The sequence below is a fragment of the Rhinichthys klamathensis genome, unplaced genomic scaffold, assembly GCF_029890125.1.
Source record: "Rhinichthys klamathensis goyatoka isolate OS25496 unplaced genomic scaffold, OSU_Roscu_1.1 h1tg000059l_1, whole genome shotgun sequence".
In the NCBI taxonomy this organism is placed as follows: Eukaryota; Metazoa; Chordata; class Actinopteri; order Cypriniformes; family Leuciscidae; genus Rhinichthys; species Rhinichthys klamathensis.
In genome coordinates this window covers 6,416,289-6,435,278 of record NW_026606604.1, presented here as the reverse complement: position 1 = coordinate 6,435,278, position 18,990 = coordinate 6,416,289, and the positions used below count along the sequence as shown (strand labels likewise).

Below are 18,990 nucleotides of genomic sequence, written 5' to 3'. Positions count from 1 at the left end.
GCCTGTGTTTGAAGGTTGTCGTTCACAGGGCAAGTGGTGTGGGTCACCAGCCCCCAAATCACCTCACAATAGGGGCCAGAAAATCACTTTTAGCCGATCAGAGGAAGCCCCCCCATGCACTGCAGGCTGGAGCACAATGTGGTGCCACTGGGGATGAAGAGGGGTCTAATCCCACTCATAGACTCGGCCTGCACCCCACTGCGAGGGCAGTTTGGACCCTCCACAAACTCAACAGCAACAGTTTGAGACCTTTCCAGGCCGTCGCAGCAAATTTGCACAGTATTGGAAGTTAAGTGACTTTTTTTTGTATACCAAAACTTTTAGAAATGCATATAAAAATATAAATAAATTATATATATTTATTATATAATATAACTTAAATTTATGGTAGAAATAATTAAATATCTTAAATTATAAAAAATAAAAACAAATAAAAATTCTGTTATTTGAAATAAATATGAAATAAAATAAACAAAGTTGAAGTACTAAAATTACTAAAACTAAAAAACTTTTTTAAAGCAACATAGAAAATAAAAGAAAAAGATAAAGAAAAAATAAAAAGCACATAAAATTACTAACAAACTAAAATAATAATGGGAAATATAAAAATAAATGCTAATTCAAAATATTAATTAATCCTTAATAAATATGAATAAATTACAAATATTAAATTAAATGTACAATACATACATATATTTATTTTTATATGAATGCATTTGACAGACACTGTTATCCAAAGTGACTTATATTGTATTTAAGGTTTATTAACTCTTGCATTTATTGTATTGCATTTTAGAGTCATGCTCTACGGTTTGAACTACAGGAACACTTGGTACCCATTCTAAAATTCTAAATAACTGATGTTGGTTATCCAATAGGTGGCCTAAGTGACAACAGCAGTACATTTTGATTAAGGATTACGAAGACAAACTATTTTTTTTCCCTTTGACTCCAGACATTCCCAATCATCATAATGGACTGTAAAGTCACTGTACTATAGGACAGCAGAACTGTCAATGTTTTATGCCGGTTCTTTTTGTCCAAAGTGTCCAACATCCAGCAACTGTTGATCTAAGACACTAAAGCAACAAGTGAGCATTTGTTCTGGAGGAATGCAGAGTATGTGGGGGGGGGATGGGAGAGGAGAGGACTGTGTTTCCCACCCCATCAAAATGATGAGCCGAGACCGCGGTAATGGCTGACCAGGAGAGGGTCAATATTGATTTAACAGTTAAAAATACACCAGATTGGTCCTCTCAAGGTAACACTAGCACTATCAAACAGAAACCTGTAAGAAGAACCAAACCGTACTGAGATATCATTAGGTTGTGATTAATTTGATTCTCTTAAAAGTTAGCATAACTGAATAAGTGTTTATGTTTGGGAAAACAGTTTTAAGACTTTAAAACATCTGTGAGCTATAAAGCAACCCAAATAATTATGAGGGAAATATGAGGGAAATTACATGACAATTTGATTATTTACCCATCCTGCACTTGGGGAGAACAGAAACAGTTTACTGTCCCTTAGGAGCTCGTAATAAACAAATGACCACTCTGAGAAGCACTTAGTTCACATAGACTTCAGGGCGACCAAAGAAGTTAGTGAATTGATAAACAAATAGGCAGTGCCCGAAAAACGTAGACAGCTGACTTGTTGCCTCACTGCCCTATCAGGCAATGACTTTGCAGCCAGCTTTTGCACATGAAGGTACCTCAAGAAACTGATTTCGGAGGCAGCGTAACGTTTTAATGATCTACAGCAAAATAGAGAACTAAGGTGAAAACTAAGGGTGTATTCACACCTGCCTTGTTTGGTTCAATTGAATCGAACTCTAGTTCGTTTCTCCCCTTGGTGCGGACCTTTTGGGCAGGTGTGAATATAGCAATCGAACTCGGGTGCGGACCAAACAACCGAACCGAGACCCAGCTGAAGAGGTGGTCTCGGTACGGTTCCAAACGAACTCTGGTACGGTTCGTTTACGGTGTGAACATGAACCGACCCAATTGCAAGAAAGCACTGCGCCTTTGAGTTAAAAGGCTTCCGTAGTCGAAGTTGCGTTATGGGAAAGTGATCTGTTGTAGCCTACTACATTACATCTGTTGCGCGTCTTTCTGCGTGTCGTGTGTGCATCATTGGAATGGAATGAATGAATGAGTGTGTGCATCAGGACATTCACATACAGAGCGTTCTCTTTAGTCTAATCGCGCATAGATGCAAAAAAAAGCATTTGCAGTTCATATAATGTAACGATAGTTACAATACAAGGATGATGCTGCGTTAATTTACGTTAAGCCTTTTTTGCACTTCCTGATTTCCCTTGAGAATCCTTGTCCAATGAATGGACGACCTTAGCACACGTGTGGTTTTGTTTACAAATTTTGGTTCACTTGCAAAAAGAGCAGTGTGAAAGCAAACCGTACAAAAAAAAAAAAATAAAGCAAGTGAACTATCGGACTTTCCTGGTGTGAATACACCCTAAGCGAATCTTTAATAACTACAATAGTAATTTATCGCTAGAAATGGCACCAAATTTGGAAAACGTTGCTCAAAAACATAAGCCCCTTTCACACAGAGATTCCGGAAAATACACGGATAAAGTGACCCGGGATTTGACCCGGGTTCGTTTGATTTTGAACACTGCCAGTGATTTGCCGGAATCAGAGAGCGCGTTCACACACAACCCGTGTATGTTCCGGAAAGACGCGTGACGTTGGATGTGACGGGTCTCTACTTCAGTCCAGTTTGCAGACATTTTTTCGTTCTTTCTTGTATCGATGACGAACACAAACTTTCTTCTAGAGTAACTGAGCCGCACGATAACTACGTCATTGCAAAGGCTCGTGAATCCTCACTACGACACACCCCTTATACGGCATTGGTTCTGGCTTTTGTTCACACAGCGCGCGTTCCGGGTCTGAACACGGCAATGTTACTAGGTCCCCAACCCGGCATCGTTTCCGGCATCAATCCCGGGTCGTGTTTGCGTTCACACAGAAGGCACTCTGGCAATTTGCCGGCAATTTGCCGGGTTCAAAGCGCTGTGTGAAAGGGGCTATACATTCACACACAAACTGACCCCCAACCACAACTTTCAGGTGCCATCTTTATTTTTTAGCTCAACTGTCACAGAATGGAAAGCACGGGATTGTGGGATATCAAAAGCAGCGAAGGAAACATCTTCTACGCTGTCCTCAAAAATCGATCAGATGAAGGTATCTTAGGAGACCGGAACTGTGAAGGTAGCATTGGATTCGCACGGCCTTGATGCCTTCCTACCTTGGAATACGTCCTCCGAAGGCAACGTTTATCAGTTTTCGGATGCAGCCGGCCCAGACTCTATTCTACTCACTTCAGAATAACACGTTGTGTCAATTTCTCAGCATGTCAGACAGTTGTGTAAAATTTCAACAAAAGCGATGCCTTCTAACCAAAGCATCTCGGAGAAATGACACTTGAAATTGTGCTTTCGCACAGCGCTTTCCAAATTATTATCCAAAAGGCAAAAAGCTTGCTGTGGTTCCCATCAGAAACGAGCAAGCGTGAATGGAGGGTCTCCAAAACATCATAAAGAGAGCAGTGAACCTTACACACTTTATTTCCCTCAGTGAATAGGGCCAGTATTCATTACAGGCCATCTTGTTTTTCATTTCCAAAATAGCTGACACATGCCAACCATCCTGCTGCTTGAATGAGTCGCCCATGGGACAAACGCAACACCTGACCAGCTCGGAAAATCAAAGACACGGTTTCAAATGTAAAACAAGGGGTCGATCTAACAATGGATGCTCTGTAAATGCAACCTGCCATGCTTTATTGCATTATATTGACTATTTCTAAGGCAAATATGGTGAAATACAGAATTATGGCAGTCAATAGATAATGCTAGATAATATAGATAATGCTGACTATTTTAAACAATTTGGTCGGGCATACAATACATATATTTCTTAAAAAGAAATTAAATAAAATATTTTTAATGCTACAATTGCATTTAGGCATGACCACATTATAGTGTACAGTGTGGAAAATGTATATTTATTTTGATATTAGCTAAAGATTATATTTAACAGTGTTATTACATTATTAGTGATTTTTAAGATTTTTGAAGTGTTTTTAAAGATCACATTAACATGAACGTTAGGTAATCTGAATGTAAAAATAGGGGAAAAGAGCATGAAAAAAAAAAATTAGCTGATAACCAGTATATTAATAGCACCGACGTATTGAGCATCCTATTACAATATGTCAATATGTCCACATGACATAAATCAACACATCAAATCAGTATACACTACCAACAGTATATACATAATATAGATACATGTAACCAAGTTTCTAGGTCTTTAAAATAGGCTAAAAAATAACCCTTACTACCCCCACATTAAACTAAATACTTCAATACTGACCTGCAAGTTCAGAGCCCAAACTGCCAGTTATGTCCCAGGGCAGCGCAGACCCCAAAATAATCCAATCCAATTACCAACATGTCCATCAAGTGCGGCCCCCGGGCAAGGTCATGACCCTTTCAAGATATTCAAAATCCCTCATTGTGAAGACATCTTTATGGAAGCTGTCTAGACCTCATAACTGGGAATGATGTGAAAACGAGCCATCAAGATGGGTTTTTTTCTTGATTCAAATCCATAAAAACTCAAGTAGAATGAAACATAGAGGTCAGCCTCTTAACGACGCTGTCTAGGAGAGCTGTTGTTTAGTAATTGCCATTTAAGGTGACAAGCTTGACTTCAGATAGAAAAAAAAAAAATAGAAAAAAAATGAATTCCTACTAAAGCAGACCACTACTCCCTAAGGAGGGATCTCAAGGTTCTTGCTATTCTTGCATGGGAAAGTCAACTCATTGCCAGAAGCTGCCAGTTTGCTCGAAGAACAATTCTAAGAACGAGTGACAAAGAAAGTCACCCTCACATCAGCGCATGTGAATAAAGCAGATGTTTTGTAACGAGACGAAATATTGCACTGCGATAAAGGGTCCATGGTTTCCCGACCCTTCCTGAAAAGCTTTGAGAAACGAGGAGTGTCTTTCTGCAGCCACGTACTGCAGAGACAATACAGCCATAAACTGAAAGGATCTAAATCACTTTCAATCACACCAGAGCAACTGATTCCCAACCAGTTCTTTTATGCTCTGCTTCAGCCCCACCCAGTTCACTACCAACAATTACTACTTTGAAGATGTGCGCTGAAGCAAAACACTAATCACCCAGATCCCCAGAATGTTCATTTCCTACACACACCAGAGTAAACAAGGCTCAAGAGTCACTTGTGAATGGAAATTAGGAGTGTTTCTTCATTTAAATGGACGTCTGAAGTGCCTCGTGTACGATTTAGGAATAAATAAGTGGCTGTGGAAGAAATGTAATGATCTGTGAGGATAAGTGTTACTTTAACATACATAAAAGTATAAGGCTGGGCAATATATTAAATATTTACAATACATTCAATTTTGTTTTGTTGGTGATACAAATCGAACCAGCAGTGTGAATTTCACAGTGAGTATGGCGTCATCACCCTTTAAAGTGTTAGTTCAGCGAAAATTAAAAATTCTGTCATCATTTACTCACCCTCATATTGTACCAAAACTGTATAGATTTCTGGAACACAAAAGAAGATATTCTGAAGAAAGTCGGTGACCAAACAGTTCACGGACCCCGTTGACTTCCATAGTATGGAGAAAAAATACTATGGAAGTTAATGGGGTCCAATCAACAGACAGTTGGAACAACTTGAGGGTGAGTAAATGATGACATCATTTTGGTTGATCTATCCCTTAAAGACACCTGTGTGCCAATAAAAAGCATTTAAATAATGCTATATATATACACACATTTATACTGTCAACAGTCTACAAAGTAGAAGTAATGTTTGTTTGCACATTGTTTGCTTTTACATGGAAAGGAGCCTCTTGAGTTCTTTGCACTCTCTTATATTCAGCTTCCTGTTCAATTAGTCTCCTTTCCTGCATTTAGCTGAATTTCAGGCGATAACGGCAAAAGCATTGCGCTATGACTCACATGTTAGTGTGTTACTAAGCTTATTTACATAATATCCGCTGATATGAGCCACCAAGGCTAAGACACAAAGGGGTCTTTTCAAGGATGCTACATGCGCGTTTAAAGGTTAACTTTTTCTCTGTAAAAGTGCAACTGTTTTGGCAGTGGTCTTTTTTCAGATCTTTAATAAGGTCACTCTACGGAAAGATTCCACGCCTGAGACGGATTTGTAAAGCGCCACACTTTCGGAACGATGACAACAATGTAAGACTGACACATAGTTTGTAAGTCTCCAATGATTGGGAGAGTAACACCCCCGCTCAGATCTGGTGTTCCTACTGTTCAAGGTCCAAAGCTGCGGGAAGGGGAGACCTGGAGGCCAAAAGCACTGGTCACACACTGGCAGCTCTCAGAGTTACTCTCCTACCCAGCTGGGGTCAAGGACCCTCCATCACCCCGCCAAACAAAAGGAGAGATTCCTACAGTCCCTGGACAACATGGCACAGACACAATGGGAGGCTGGAAACACCCCCCCACCCACCACATACACACACAACCACCCCTCAATCCCCTCCTTATTAAGGAACTCTCAAGCAAAAGCAAGGATTAGTGCACTGGATCTGATCCAAACGGACCCAAACGGCACTGCCTTGGGAATGCAAGAGTGATCATCCCGATAATCTTCATTCACTCCTCTATTATAAAACATTTCTTGCTGTTTTAAAACACTTCACTTTAGATTACAGAGTATAGAGGAAAGGCTATTTATTAAAACAGAGGGTATTATTTGAATAAATAATCCCACAATCAAGGCTGTTATGATTATATATATTATACATACATACAATATTGCCTCAACCAATGGCATGAGTTTGGGGGCAGGGTTATACACACACACACACACACACACACACACACACACACACACACACACACACACACACACACACACACACATATATACTGTATATATATATATATATATATATATATTAACTGTTATATATATGTTTTTATTTTTATATATTGTGTATGTATCTTTTTTTCATTTAAATTATATAAAATAATGGATTAAAAATGGCTCAAATGGCTATTCTTTGCTTCAAACAAAATGCAAATAAACTACTAACCTGTCTAAATAAAGACAGAATCATTTCCGACTATCTTTGTTTAAGATTGCTGGCATTGTTGAATGAACTAACATTTTTATGGCAAATAAACTCCCTTGCCGCTATCCAAAAAAGATAAAGAGAGGTTAGTGGCCCTGAAACCAAGGCTAAAGTTGACCCCACAACAGCTCTGACAAACTCTGACAGCAACAACAAGCTCTTTTCATCAACACTGTGCGATCTCACGCTTACCTTTGGTGTTAAAAGCTTCCTTGAGGTGGAGCAGCACATCTGCAAACCTCCGCACTTCGTTGACCAGCTGCATGATGTAGTCGGCATCTGCACCCGCCGTGTCCATGCTGTCCGATCCCGAGCTGATGGAGCTCAGAGAGCCGCTCTTCGCAGATCGGCCCAAACCCCACGACCCTGAACCCGAGGAAAGGGGGAAAAAGTGGGAGTTGGGAAGCCGAGCCATTCCCAGCGATCGCTTGTTCAGTCCTCCGCTGCTTTGCTGCAGCATCCCAGCAGCAAACATCCCAGCTGCAGCCAGTTTGAAAGGATCCCAGTGCGACGTTCCCAGGAGACTCTCAGATTCCAAGAGTTTCCTCACTGACAGTTGGCCCTGTGTGCACAACAGAGACAACGTATGGTTAAACCACTAATGTTTGAAGACAAGAACACTTCTATTTGCAGGACTTTACCGCACATACACAGGAGAGAAATTTAAGCTGTGCTCTAATAGGGATGTCTTACACACCAAATTGGTTTAGACTTCACTGAGTCTCAAAAGTGATTTACATATCAAATAAAGAAACCTTCAAACAGACTAAAGGCGATATGGTCGGGTATACTTTGAGATGGGGATATTAGTTACAAGCAAACCAGGAATTTCAAAGGCATATTTTGACTGTGACCTGAGGCTTAGGAAAAGCTTGGGTAAAGTCTGAGTCTTTTTTTACATAAGACTTGCATTCTTTATATCAAGTGCTCTTAATAGAATTTTATAATTTAAAAAATGCAGGAAAAGACAATCCCAATGCCTTTACTTTGCTCAAGATAAAAGGCATTGAGTTTGAGGAAAGCCAATCCACTAACCTCACAGACTAAAGATGAAGTAACATCTCATTTTGTCTTTGTTTAGAATTTCTGTCATTTTTTAAAGAACTCACACTGTGGATTGTAAATAAAACCGCCCCTTGCCCAAATATCTATCTATGACAAGTTATTTTGTAAGAAAGTCCAATAGATTTAGGAAAATAAAAATTAGATCTTCACAGAAACATAGTTACTAAAACATTTGATTTACCCAGACGTTTTTTTTTACTTGAATTAAAATGATAACAAAAAACATGGAAATTCTACTTTTCATTTTTTTCTAAGAACATATTTATAGGCTACTTCTCTTTGTATTTATGTGTACAGTTTGCAATTGTTTTAAGAAAGAATCACTGTCCCACAGTCACAACAATTGTTTTAGAGAACAACTGATTTTATCCACACAGAAAAAAAGGTTTCTATTGGGTCATGATGGAAATGAGGAGCAGAATTACAGTTTAAAGAAGTTGAAAGTCACTTCATGTCATTACTAAACATGTCAGTATTTAAGATTTTCAATTCAGAAACATTTTTTTTTTTTTTTGAGAAATATGAGTGCTAGAAACCATGTTGTGTTAGCAAGTCCAAAACATTTTCTCCAAACACTAAAACATATCATTATATCACACACAGTATGGCAATTCCACACATTATACAAAAATCCTTAAGTGCCCCTATTTGACGAATTAAAATAACAGCCTATATTTACTAAAATAGAATGATAGAATGGCGCGTTAAAGAATTATACAATCACAGTAAAACGTAGCTATAAATTCTAACAAAGATTGCGTTCAATGTCAAAGGACACGTGAAGTCCATTCCCACAAAACCACCAAAGACAACATTCCTCAAAAAGGTAGACTACATGTTTAGGGGGGAAAGTTTACACAAATCCGAGGTCATAAAGTTTTTGTAACTTTTGGGTTGCTGTTAATGCGATATTGCACACCTCAAATACTATTTAAAATACGTATTTCACCTATAGCATTAGTTCTTCATCGTTTTATTACCGCAGTAGCCTATTTAAATCAAAATTCCACCAGTCAAGTAATTCCGTTATATAGGCCTATACCAAATATGAAATTAGAAAATGCATACTTACTGAAGGAGCATACCTCGATCGTTGCACACAGATACATGTATACTGGAAGCCCACATATACCCGAAATGCCGTTAAATCCCCGGTTTGCTCTACAATCTCAGTCCCGTAAACCGAAATAATGCTGTCTATGCGAGCATCACATTCCGCTTGCTTCGCCCCGCCCTCTAACGGCCCTCTAACTCATGATTGGCCCTGGTGTATTGAGAGGCGGGGCCTTAGTCTCCACCCACTAACAACAGGTGTACTTGCACTCTGGATAATGTATTGACAGACACGGCTTCTTTTCTTTCAAAATATATATATAAAAAAAATCCTTAAGATTAATTTTCCTGAATTTCCTGCCTATTATTTATATTTCAGGCCATCAAGAATAACTAGGGAACTAAACATCTGTGCTCAGGAATATAAATTGACTACCAAAGGGAAGGCTGATTTGTAAAGGGATTTGATCCATCTAGTGCAGTGTTTCTCAACCTCTCCTGCAGGGACCCCCTGACAGGCCATGTTTCTGTTTTAACCCTGAAATGGCACACCTGATTCAAGTCATTAAAGGCTTAATGAGTAGTTGACTAATTGATTAATTGAACTATTCCTACTCTAATTACTCATTAAGCCTTTAATTACTTGAATCAGGTGTGCCATTTCAGAGTTAAAACAAAAACATGGCCTGTCAGGGGGTCCCTGCAGGAGAGGTTGAGAAACACTGATCTAGTGGCTGCTTTTTTGTGTTACGCTCAAGTATGTAACCAAATATTAGAATACATGGGACACAGAGCTAAGTTTAAGCATTTATTTAGCATGGGAAAAACGTTGATTATCCACTCATCTAAATATTAGGTGCATATCAGTGTTATTTTAGTGTCATTTTTTTCAGTTAATGCTGATTTTATTTCAAGTAATTATTTTTTTAAATGGTTTAAGCTTTAGTTCATGAAAATAACCCTTACATATCCCCCTCAGTGTCTACCTTTCCAAAACATTCCTGCAACTTTGTTCACAAATATTGGGTATTGTCACTTTAAGTGATTTCCCTGCCAGCAACTCAGAAGTATAATCATATGTACTCCTTATTTATAGTCAATACAATAACACTAATACTCTCATTCCCCCAGCAGATATAGTGGCAGTGGTTTACAGAAAGCACCATACATCATTTCCAGTCAACCAGTCAATCCGGTCTGACAGCTAGTTTTACAGAACATGGAAACATGGACTTTACAAGTTTACAATAAATAATCTTTTATCCAGAAATAAACCCATTAAATCCATTATAGTAGATGTTGGCTAATTAAGAGTATGTGGCAAAGCAATGGTGAGCCATAACTGACATAATCGCTTCCTTGGGGGAAAAAATATATAAGCATTCACTACCTGCCCCCCTCCGATGATCCATCAGACCAGACAGCATTCAAGCAGCAAGCAATGAATCATGCAGAAAACAGACTGACAGTTGCATAACCAAGGTGGAAAAAACACAATATTCCTACAACATCAGAAAATGTGAGGAAATCTAACCTTTCTTTGAGTGTTAAGAATAAATTACATCATTAGTCTTTGTCTAGCTCAAGCTACTAAATAACCCTGAAGGTTTAATAATAGTTAATAATTAATAACCAGCCATTTAGGAAGTAAAATAATTGCAAATTCCAGTTGGTGTTTTTTCTGAGAAACAGACTGAAGGCATGTATTACATGAATGTGAGCTAAGTGGTGGGTCCTTTTTCTCTTCGTAGGGTCCACAATTATTGCATATTAGGTTGATTCCTATGCGAGTTAAAGGGATAGTTCACCCAAAAATGAAAATTGTGTCATCAATCACCCTCAAGTTGTTCCGAACATGAGTTTCTTTCTTCTGTTGAACACAAAAGTTCAAGAGAATTGTTGGGTGAACTATCCCTTTAAACTCTATTTTATTCATTTATGATTTTAAATATTCAGCCATATAAATTCAGCCTATTAATAATGCACTTTATTTTTATTTACGTGTCAAAAGTGTACATTTTAGGTTATATTTATTTTGAGCCCATAAAGAATTGTAAACTAAACGGCGCCCTCTAGTTGTCTTTCCCGTAACATTTTATTTCCCCTCCCCTATATACGTAATCTAGTCAATTGCAAGGTCCTTCAAGAAGTGTGAAACATAAAATGGAGAAGGTATATTCATTTCCGCGAATCGGTTCGTTCAGTTCAGTTCAAAGAACCGGTTAGAAACAATTAAACTATTATTTAGGACCTAAATATAATTTGAATATAATGCCATAGTAAAACAATCACCTTAACGTCATAAAACATACACATTTATCTTAGAACATTTTATACATTTCGCTCCATTAATCAAAAGATTCGGTTTACTCCAAACGGTTCACTCATCTGTTCTCGGCTCATCAAAAAGGATGGTTTCGTGGACCAGTTCAATCAATCCACTGAAAAGATCTTACTCGCAAGAATGATTCGTTCATGAAACAGAAACAGAAAGAGTAGCATTACAACGTGTTATGTACGATACTTGGATCATTATTGTTAATATATAAAGTAACTAAATCAAACGATATACTTTCGGACAATCCATCCTGATTATTGAGCTAGGATTTGTTGACCGCACGCCGTCCAGGACCTTTACAATAGTCACATAGCTTAGATTTTGATCCATTTGGCCGCAACAGCAATAACACCGGGAGATGTGTCAGGCAAACGTGCTTCACGGGACCGCGGTGGGGTTCTGACCCGCTGTTGAATCCAGCGTAGCGGTTGTAATAACGGTTGCTTTCAGCGGAGGAGTTTGACATGTCTGTCGCAGGGGCCGGTGGAGGGGCGCAGTCTGCGGGGCTGGGCTCTGCCGCCGCGGGCTGCTGCTCCTCCTCGTCGGGCGCCGGTTCTGCCGCATTATTAAGCGGAGGATCGAGCATCGCGGGCCGGTTACCCAGCCGAGTTCTCGAGCACATGTTCTCCTATCTGGAGCTGCCGGATCTCATGAACTGCTCGCTCGTTTGCTGGCACTGGTACAACTGTCTGGCGGATGAAAACAGCGAGGTGTGGCGAAGTCTGTGCGCCCGCTTGCTCAGTGAAGAAGCGCTGCGCTCTGATGTCCTCTGCAACCTGACTTCATATAAAGGAAAAGTAAGATTGTTCAAAGTAATTCATGTTAATATGCTATTCATTTATTTTCATTTATATAATCGACACTGTAATGCGTATGATCATGCATCATGCATGCATTTTCTAAAATGGTACTTTTATTAAATAAACTAGTATTTGCTTATTACATGATAATTTTGTATTTTTTGCTTTTATTTTTCAAATAATACCGATAAACTTTCATTTTTCATTTCGTATTTCTTGAATACAGTTATGTTTGTAGGTGACCGTCAGAACGGTGCAAATGTATGACGTCATTTGTAAATATTGGACCCAAATACAGTCACATCAATAGGTTGCATGCAAATGATGGATGCATGCAGAAAAATGGTCGTATCAAATCTAAGACTTCTCATCACCAAAAAGCATGGTACCAGCATTGTGTTTTGGACATGATACTGCCAAATATATTTATTAATCTATTTACCTATTTGTAACATATTTTACCCTGTTCTTGCAATGAAAATAAATACTGATGTGGCATAAAACCACTAAATAAACCATACTATAGTTTTTTAAACATATCATACTATCATAATTAATAGAAATTAAATATAGAGAGAATTACCATTGTATTACCGTCTCATTCTAGAGAAAATTGTATTGGACAAAGTTTGGAGTAACTTTCTTTCTTTTATCCTCAGCTAAAGTCATTCCAGCATGCGCTGAGTTCCCATGACTGCTCCAGGAATGTATATATAAAGAAAAACGGGTTTACTCTGCACCGTAACCCCATCGCCCAAAGCACTGACGGTGCCCGTGGGAAGATCGGCTTCTCGGAGGGCCGGCATGCCTGGGAGATCTGGTGGGAGGGTCCTCTTGGCACGGTGGCGGTGATCGGCATCGCGACCAAGAGGGCTCCCATGCAGTGCCAGGGCTATGTGGCACTTCTAGGCAGCGATGACCAGAGCTGGGGTTGGAATCTAGTAGACAATAACCTGCTTCACAATGGAGAGGTCAACGGCAACTTCCCCCAGTGCAACAACGCACCAAAATACCAGGTAGTGGAGCTTGAGAATGTACTATATATAAAAATCATGCTTTTCCAAACTTAAAGGGATAGTTCACCTAAAAATGGAAATTCTGTCATTTACTCACCTTCATGTCGTTTAACACCGTATGACTCTTTCTACTGCGAAACACTCAAGATGTGTTTTAGGTTTGTGTTGCCATGTTTGATGTAGGTGCATCCCAATTCACATACTTATACACTATTCTATGCAATTTTGTAGTATAAACAATATATAGAATAAGTATTGTGTATACTGAAAATTGCAAAGAAAAAGTGCACTTCAGAGTACATATGTATATCTATGAATTAGCTTTACTCTACCTTTTGTTGTTTTTGGTTTATTGAAGGTCGTTGGCTTTCACAATATGGACAACAGCTTCATGTATCTTATTTAGTGTTTTACCTGAGGAAAGAAAGCTAAATGAGTGGAATGACATGAAGTTGAATAAATTATGACAGAATTTCCATTTTGGGGGGAACTGTTCATTTAGAGAAATTATGTACCTCAAAAAAGAATTTATTTTGTCATTGTTTTCTCACTCTCATCTTCTAAACCTGTTATTTTTGTGGTTATATTTCCTGTGAAAAAAAGAAATTTTGAAGAATCATTGTGCAGTTCATACATCTACAGTGACCACAGCTGTCAGTGTCGAGCTCCAAAAACAACAAAAAAGAAACAACCTAAAAGCAGTTGGAATATGACTTGTGTGCTATTTTCCAAGTCTTCTGAAGTTGCTTTTGAGGAGCAGGTTGTAACTTAAGTCAATATTCACTTAAAATCTCTGCCAAAACTCTAAAAAAATCTAATGTTGCTTGTACAAAGCTATTGTATTGCTGACAGAATAAGACAGAATACAGCACAAGTCATACAGACAACTTTTATGTTTTTAAGTTTTTTTGTTTTGTTTTTTGTGCTTGACAGTCTTGTTTGGGGGGAAAAACAGTGTGAAGATTCTTCAAAATATTATATATTCTTTTGTGTTTTTGATGGCAAACATAACAGCATGCAGGTTTGGAACAACAAGAGGGAGAGTAATTCTGGGTACACACCAAAAGATTTTTGACATCTTATAATATTTTCAAAATGTGATAGACCACAAACGAGGACAAAAAATCCTAGATTTAACCGTTTTGCTCCTATAGTGTGTGGTGTGCCATGATGTGACAAAGACAGCACACCACACACGAATAGATTTTCAACCAGAGTCTCGACTGTAAACACAGGAAATCTTGCGAGACTTCAGAATAAGTATGGCGGACGATATGCAAGAAAAAATTGCGATGATAGTGTTAGGAATGATTTTCACAGAAAATTCACGGGGAAAAAAGAGAAAAGGGTTTGGGTGAAGTCGTGGAGATGGCGGGAATTTAGTGAACTTCTCAGATAAAGGTTGTGGTAATGCACACACGCTGGCCCTGTCTCTCTCCCCTTTCAAAAATGTACCATGGTTTTACTACAAATAAAAACTAAAACATGGATATTGTAGTTAAACCATGATAACCACAAATTAACCATAGTTTCGCTAAAAAATAAATTCTAACTATAGTATTTATTTGGTTATACAAATGTTCAATACGCCTATAATAAAACCATGGTTAATTTTCCCTCTCTCTCTCACACACACACACACACACACATCATGTGTACTGGTACACCTATCCTTATATGGAATGGTTTTTATACTGAGCTAATTACATTTTCTGAGCCACAAATCAACAAGCTGATCCTCCATCTCTGCTGTCCACATCAATTTCACTTTGTACTGCGCCATGACTGCGTTTGTTATGCTTCCGTCTACCATCATCTCGCTTTCTGATTGGATATTGTTTCGTTTCATGTGATAATCTCCAGAGTGGGCGCGTTTGTCCTCGGGGTTCCCCCCCAGACATCAGGATTTACGATTCGCGATCGGGGCGGCTCCGACGTTCTTCCGAGCAGGTTCGGACACTCTTAACACACCCAGGCAATATCTGATAAGATAATCTGTAGAACCATCAAGATAATCGGGACATAGCTAGGATTGTCGGAAGGGGGGAAATTGGCCCTTTGGTGTGTACCCAGCATAACTAATGTCAGTTTTAGGGATGCACCGATATATGAACATTTTGGTCAATACCGATAACCGATAATTCTTTCTATTTGCGGATAAATATAAATCCAAATTTCAATCCACAATTCAAAACCATCATGGCGAACAGTGTCATCTGAAGTGTCTCAGCTGAAGGAAATAATCCATTATTTATCGGCTTTAATATATTGGTAAAAAATTGTTGGCTGATATATCATGCATCACTAGTCAGTTTGTAATTTTAGCTTGAACCTTTCCTTGAAAAGTCAGCATGAAACGGAAGTTACGAGTCTTCCGTATAAGTGAAAAGGCTTCTGAACAAGAAGGGCAGGACTTGATTTTGTCCATGGGGAATTGATTTGGTCTTTGGATCATTGTGGTTTGCTATTGGTCGATCTCATGTGAGTGACAGGTTGTCCCGCCCTCACGCCAGTAAACATCAACAAAGAAGAGATGTCCCTGAGAGGGAGGGGAAGTTATATTGACTAAAGATTATGACGGCACATTAATTTAAAAAAATTAAATAATGATGTGCACTGATAAATGATTTATAATAAATATTGCAAATACTAGAAATAAGAATTGTCAATTTTCTATAATATGTTTGTATTTATTTTCCAGATAGGGGAGAGAATACGTGTAATCCTAGACATGGATGATAAGACACTAGCCTTTGAGCGAGGGTTTGAGTTCCTTGGAGTGGCTTTCCGGGGGCTGCCCAAAACATGCCTCTTTCCAGCTGTTTCTGCCGTCTATGGGAACACTGAAGTGACTATGGTGTATCTGGGAAGACCCCTGGATGGATGAGTAGGATCTCAGTGCCACTATTACAACCGGAGAGCACCATGGGAACTGCTGCTTGTCACTAAAAAAAAAGAGGAAAATTTGTGGTTGGTGGCGGGGCTTGTTGATGGTGAGGATGTCCAACACACATCTGCGGATTTCAGCTGAACATCTATTTGTTTTTAATCCTTTTTTAAGACCTGGGACATTTTTTTAAAACCTGGTTTTAATCTAATTTATGAAATTGCACAGGGAGCAGCTGTTCTATTTTATGAAATAGGTTAAAAAAAATAAGCCAAAATAGAAGAGACAAGTGACAAAGTTTTATAATTCATTACAAACATTTTACACACGCATGGAATGAGAAGCTACTGTATGAGTACAAGGACGGCTCAAGCTTTCACTTAAAAAAGCAAATTTACGTGTAGGTAAATAACATGAAGTAAACATGCCAAAACGACGTACCAATATCTTACCGTTCTGTTTTTTCCAGAGCAGTTATCTGCATGCAGTATACCAGTCTCTTCCTCAGTTTTTTTATTATTATTTTTAAAGACAGGCAAAGGTAGTATGTCGTTATTCCGTTTGTTACTGTACATCTTAACTGTGATGTATAAGTGTATAGTATTTATTTATTAAGGTCCATCTTTGCTATAACCAAGGTTATGGAGACTGCAAATAAACTCTAAATTGTGCCAGACTGTGAATGTATCTCAGACTGTTTTGTTGTTACATGATTGATCTGGTGGTATATTAATGTTTGTATCTAGCAATCGATTAAGAGCCCATAGTTGTTCTCTTTTCACCACAAGGTGGCATCCTTCATCATGAGTTCCTAGACAAGGCCAAACAACAGTTTACAGTCAGTCACATCAGTTTTTTTTTCTATAACAATGTTAATTTTGTATATTGCAATCGGTCTAAAATGGAAGGAAAGGACAATTTCATTCTTTGTTTAATTGTATCAGTGGTTTGTAAGTAGTGTTGTTAACCACTAACTATAATTATTGCTCAGAATTAAAGTCAGGATTTTGTAGTCTTAAACTTTGGTTTGTACACATCATCCACTGTTTGCACTATGAACATGAATGATACCTCAAATAGTGCAGGTGTGCTAATCATTTTCTAAGCTGTCATAATTATTATTGTAGCAGGTGGACAATAAAACAGGCAATCATTTTTTTTTTAATCCCAAGCCATATCAAGGGACCAAAATATCATAGAACAGTGGATCTCAACCACAAGATGGCCTCACCTAACAGCTAAAAAGAGAGAGAGAGATTTTTCTTATTTTAATCAAAGCCACTTGAAGACAAGCCTACAAGGATAGCAAAAATGTTAGCATGGTATGCAGGGAAGGAGACCAGATGCCTTTTTTTTAATCGATGTCCATGGAGGAGAGGCTTCACTACGCTGAATAAACTGCTTTTGTGGGAAAACGGCTTAACATTTAATGAATTGACAGCCTATCGGCTAATCTTCAACATATTTGCTCTAAAGCATTGGTTTAAGGTTGATCTATTTTTAGTGTACACTGAAAAAAGTGCCTTTTTTATAAAAGTCAGACCATTGCGAGACAGCACTTCTCATTCATTTCTCTGGCTGTGTTGGAAATCGCCCCCTATACCCTCATTCACTATTCCCTATTACTCCACTTATATAGTCCACTTGAAGGAGTGAATGAAAACGAGTAAGTGAATTCGGACCGGAAGTGCTCCAGCTTTAAATAGTTTGTGCCTGCTGTTTAATAATCATTTGGCAGCTCCAGTATGGAAAAATGTACCTTGAACTGTCATGGACCAATTAAATAATCAATTGAAACGGAATTTATACCAGTATGATATGATTCATCTGCGGGCGCCATCTTCTCACGAGACACGGGAATTCATTTGGCGCGACTCTCACAATGCATTATAGGTGTTCTCTAAACGTTGAGTGGACATCGGTTGTACGCTCGTTATTGAGGTCCATTGTGTGATTGAATTGGTGCACTTGATTACATCTACTATGGTTTGGGACACCACTACAAATGGCTGTCCTATCAAATAGTGCCCTATTTAAGGGTATAGGAGCCATTTCGGACACAGCCTGGCCCTATGGTATCCGCAAACTGTCGCACAACTCTGAATGAAATTCAATTACGTGGCAGTAATGTGATCCAAGTTGGCCATTACGCTTTCTCCAATGGTCGAGCCACGGACCGATTGTATCTCCCAATAATAAGGGTTGCCAAGTCTGCGGTCCCCCATATTCACATTGGGCTAGGTTTGGGCTAGTTTTGTTGTGCAGACCTGGCCACCCTGCCCCCTCAACAATTAGAAACCCCCGAAATACCACGATCGGATTAATTATAACAATTTGCTTAGCAACTGCATAGCACTGCATTTGACACCCTAGCAAATGCATTTCAACACACTAAAACTACTAAGAACACCTTAGCATTTGCATAGTGAACACCCTAGCAACTGCTTGGAAACCCACTAAAAATTACTCCGATTACCCTAGCAACTGCATAGCAACGCACTTAAAAACAAGAACACATTTTAGCAGCTGCATAGCACTGAGTAAAACGACTCAGCACCCTAGTAAAGGCATAGCAACACACTAAAAGTAGCTTAGCAACTGCAAAGCATTGCACTAAAAGCAATTTGACAATAGTAACTGCATAGCAA

At 38.7% G+C, this 18,990-nt stretch overlaps 2 protein-coding genes across 3 annotated transcripts in view; one reads left to right on the top strand and one right to left on the bottom strand.

Annotated features, from left to right (window-relative positions):
• Positions 1-9,422, bottom strand: part of arhgap29a (Rho GTPase activating protein 29a) — a 43,534-nt gene extending 34,112 nt beyond the window's left edge. For both annotated transcript variants that reach the window (XM_056249181.1, XM_056249182.1), the window contains exons 1-2: positions 9,321-9,422; positions 7,376-7,745 (exon numbers count right to left, since the gene is read on the bottom strand). In XM_056249181.1, coding sequence (XP_056105156.1) covers positions 7,376-7,658 — 283 coding nt within the window. In that variant the 5' untranslated portion in view covers positions 7,659-7,745; positions 9,321-9,422. The remainder of the gene's footprint in view (positions 1-7,375; positions 7,746-9,320) is intronic.
• A 2,386-nt stretch (positions 9,423-11,808) lies between these two features.
• fbxo45 (F-box protein 45) lies at positions 11,809-17,025 on the top strand. The gene is made up of 3 exons (XM_056249180.1): positions 11,809-12,436; positions 13,099-13,455; positions 16,157-17,025. Exons 1-3 carry the CDS (start codon positions 12,104-12,106, stop codon positions 16,340-16,342), a joined length of 876 nt encoding a protein of 291 aa, XP_056105155.1. The 5' UTR covers positions 11,809-12,103; the 3' UTR covers positions 16,343-17,025.
• The last annotated feature ends 1,965 nt before the right edge of the window (positions 17,026-18,990 follow it).

Coding starts and splice junctions, on each gene's coding strand:
- fbxo45 (XM_056249180.1), top strand. CDS start 12,104: ATGTCTGTCGCAGGGGCCGGTGGAGGGGCGCAGTCTGCGGGGCTGGGC. Junction 12,437..13,098: donor TGACTTCATATAAAGGAAAA/GTAAGATTGTTC, acceptor TTTTATCCTCAG/CTAAAGTCATTCCAGCATGC. Junction 13,456..16,156: donor ACAACGCACCAAAATACCAG/GTAGTGGAGCTT, acceptor TTTATTTTCCAG/ATAGGGGAGAGAATACGTGT.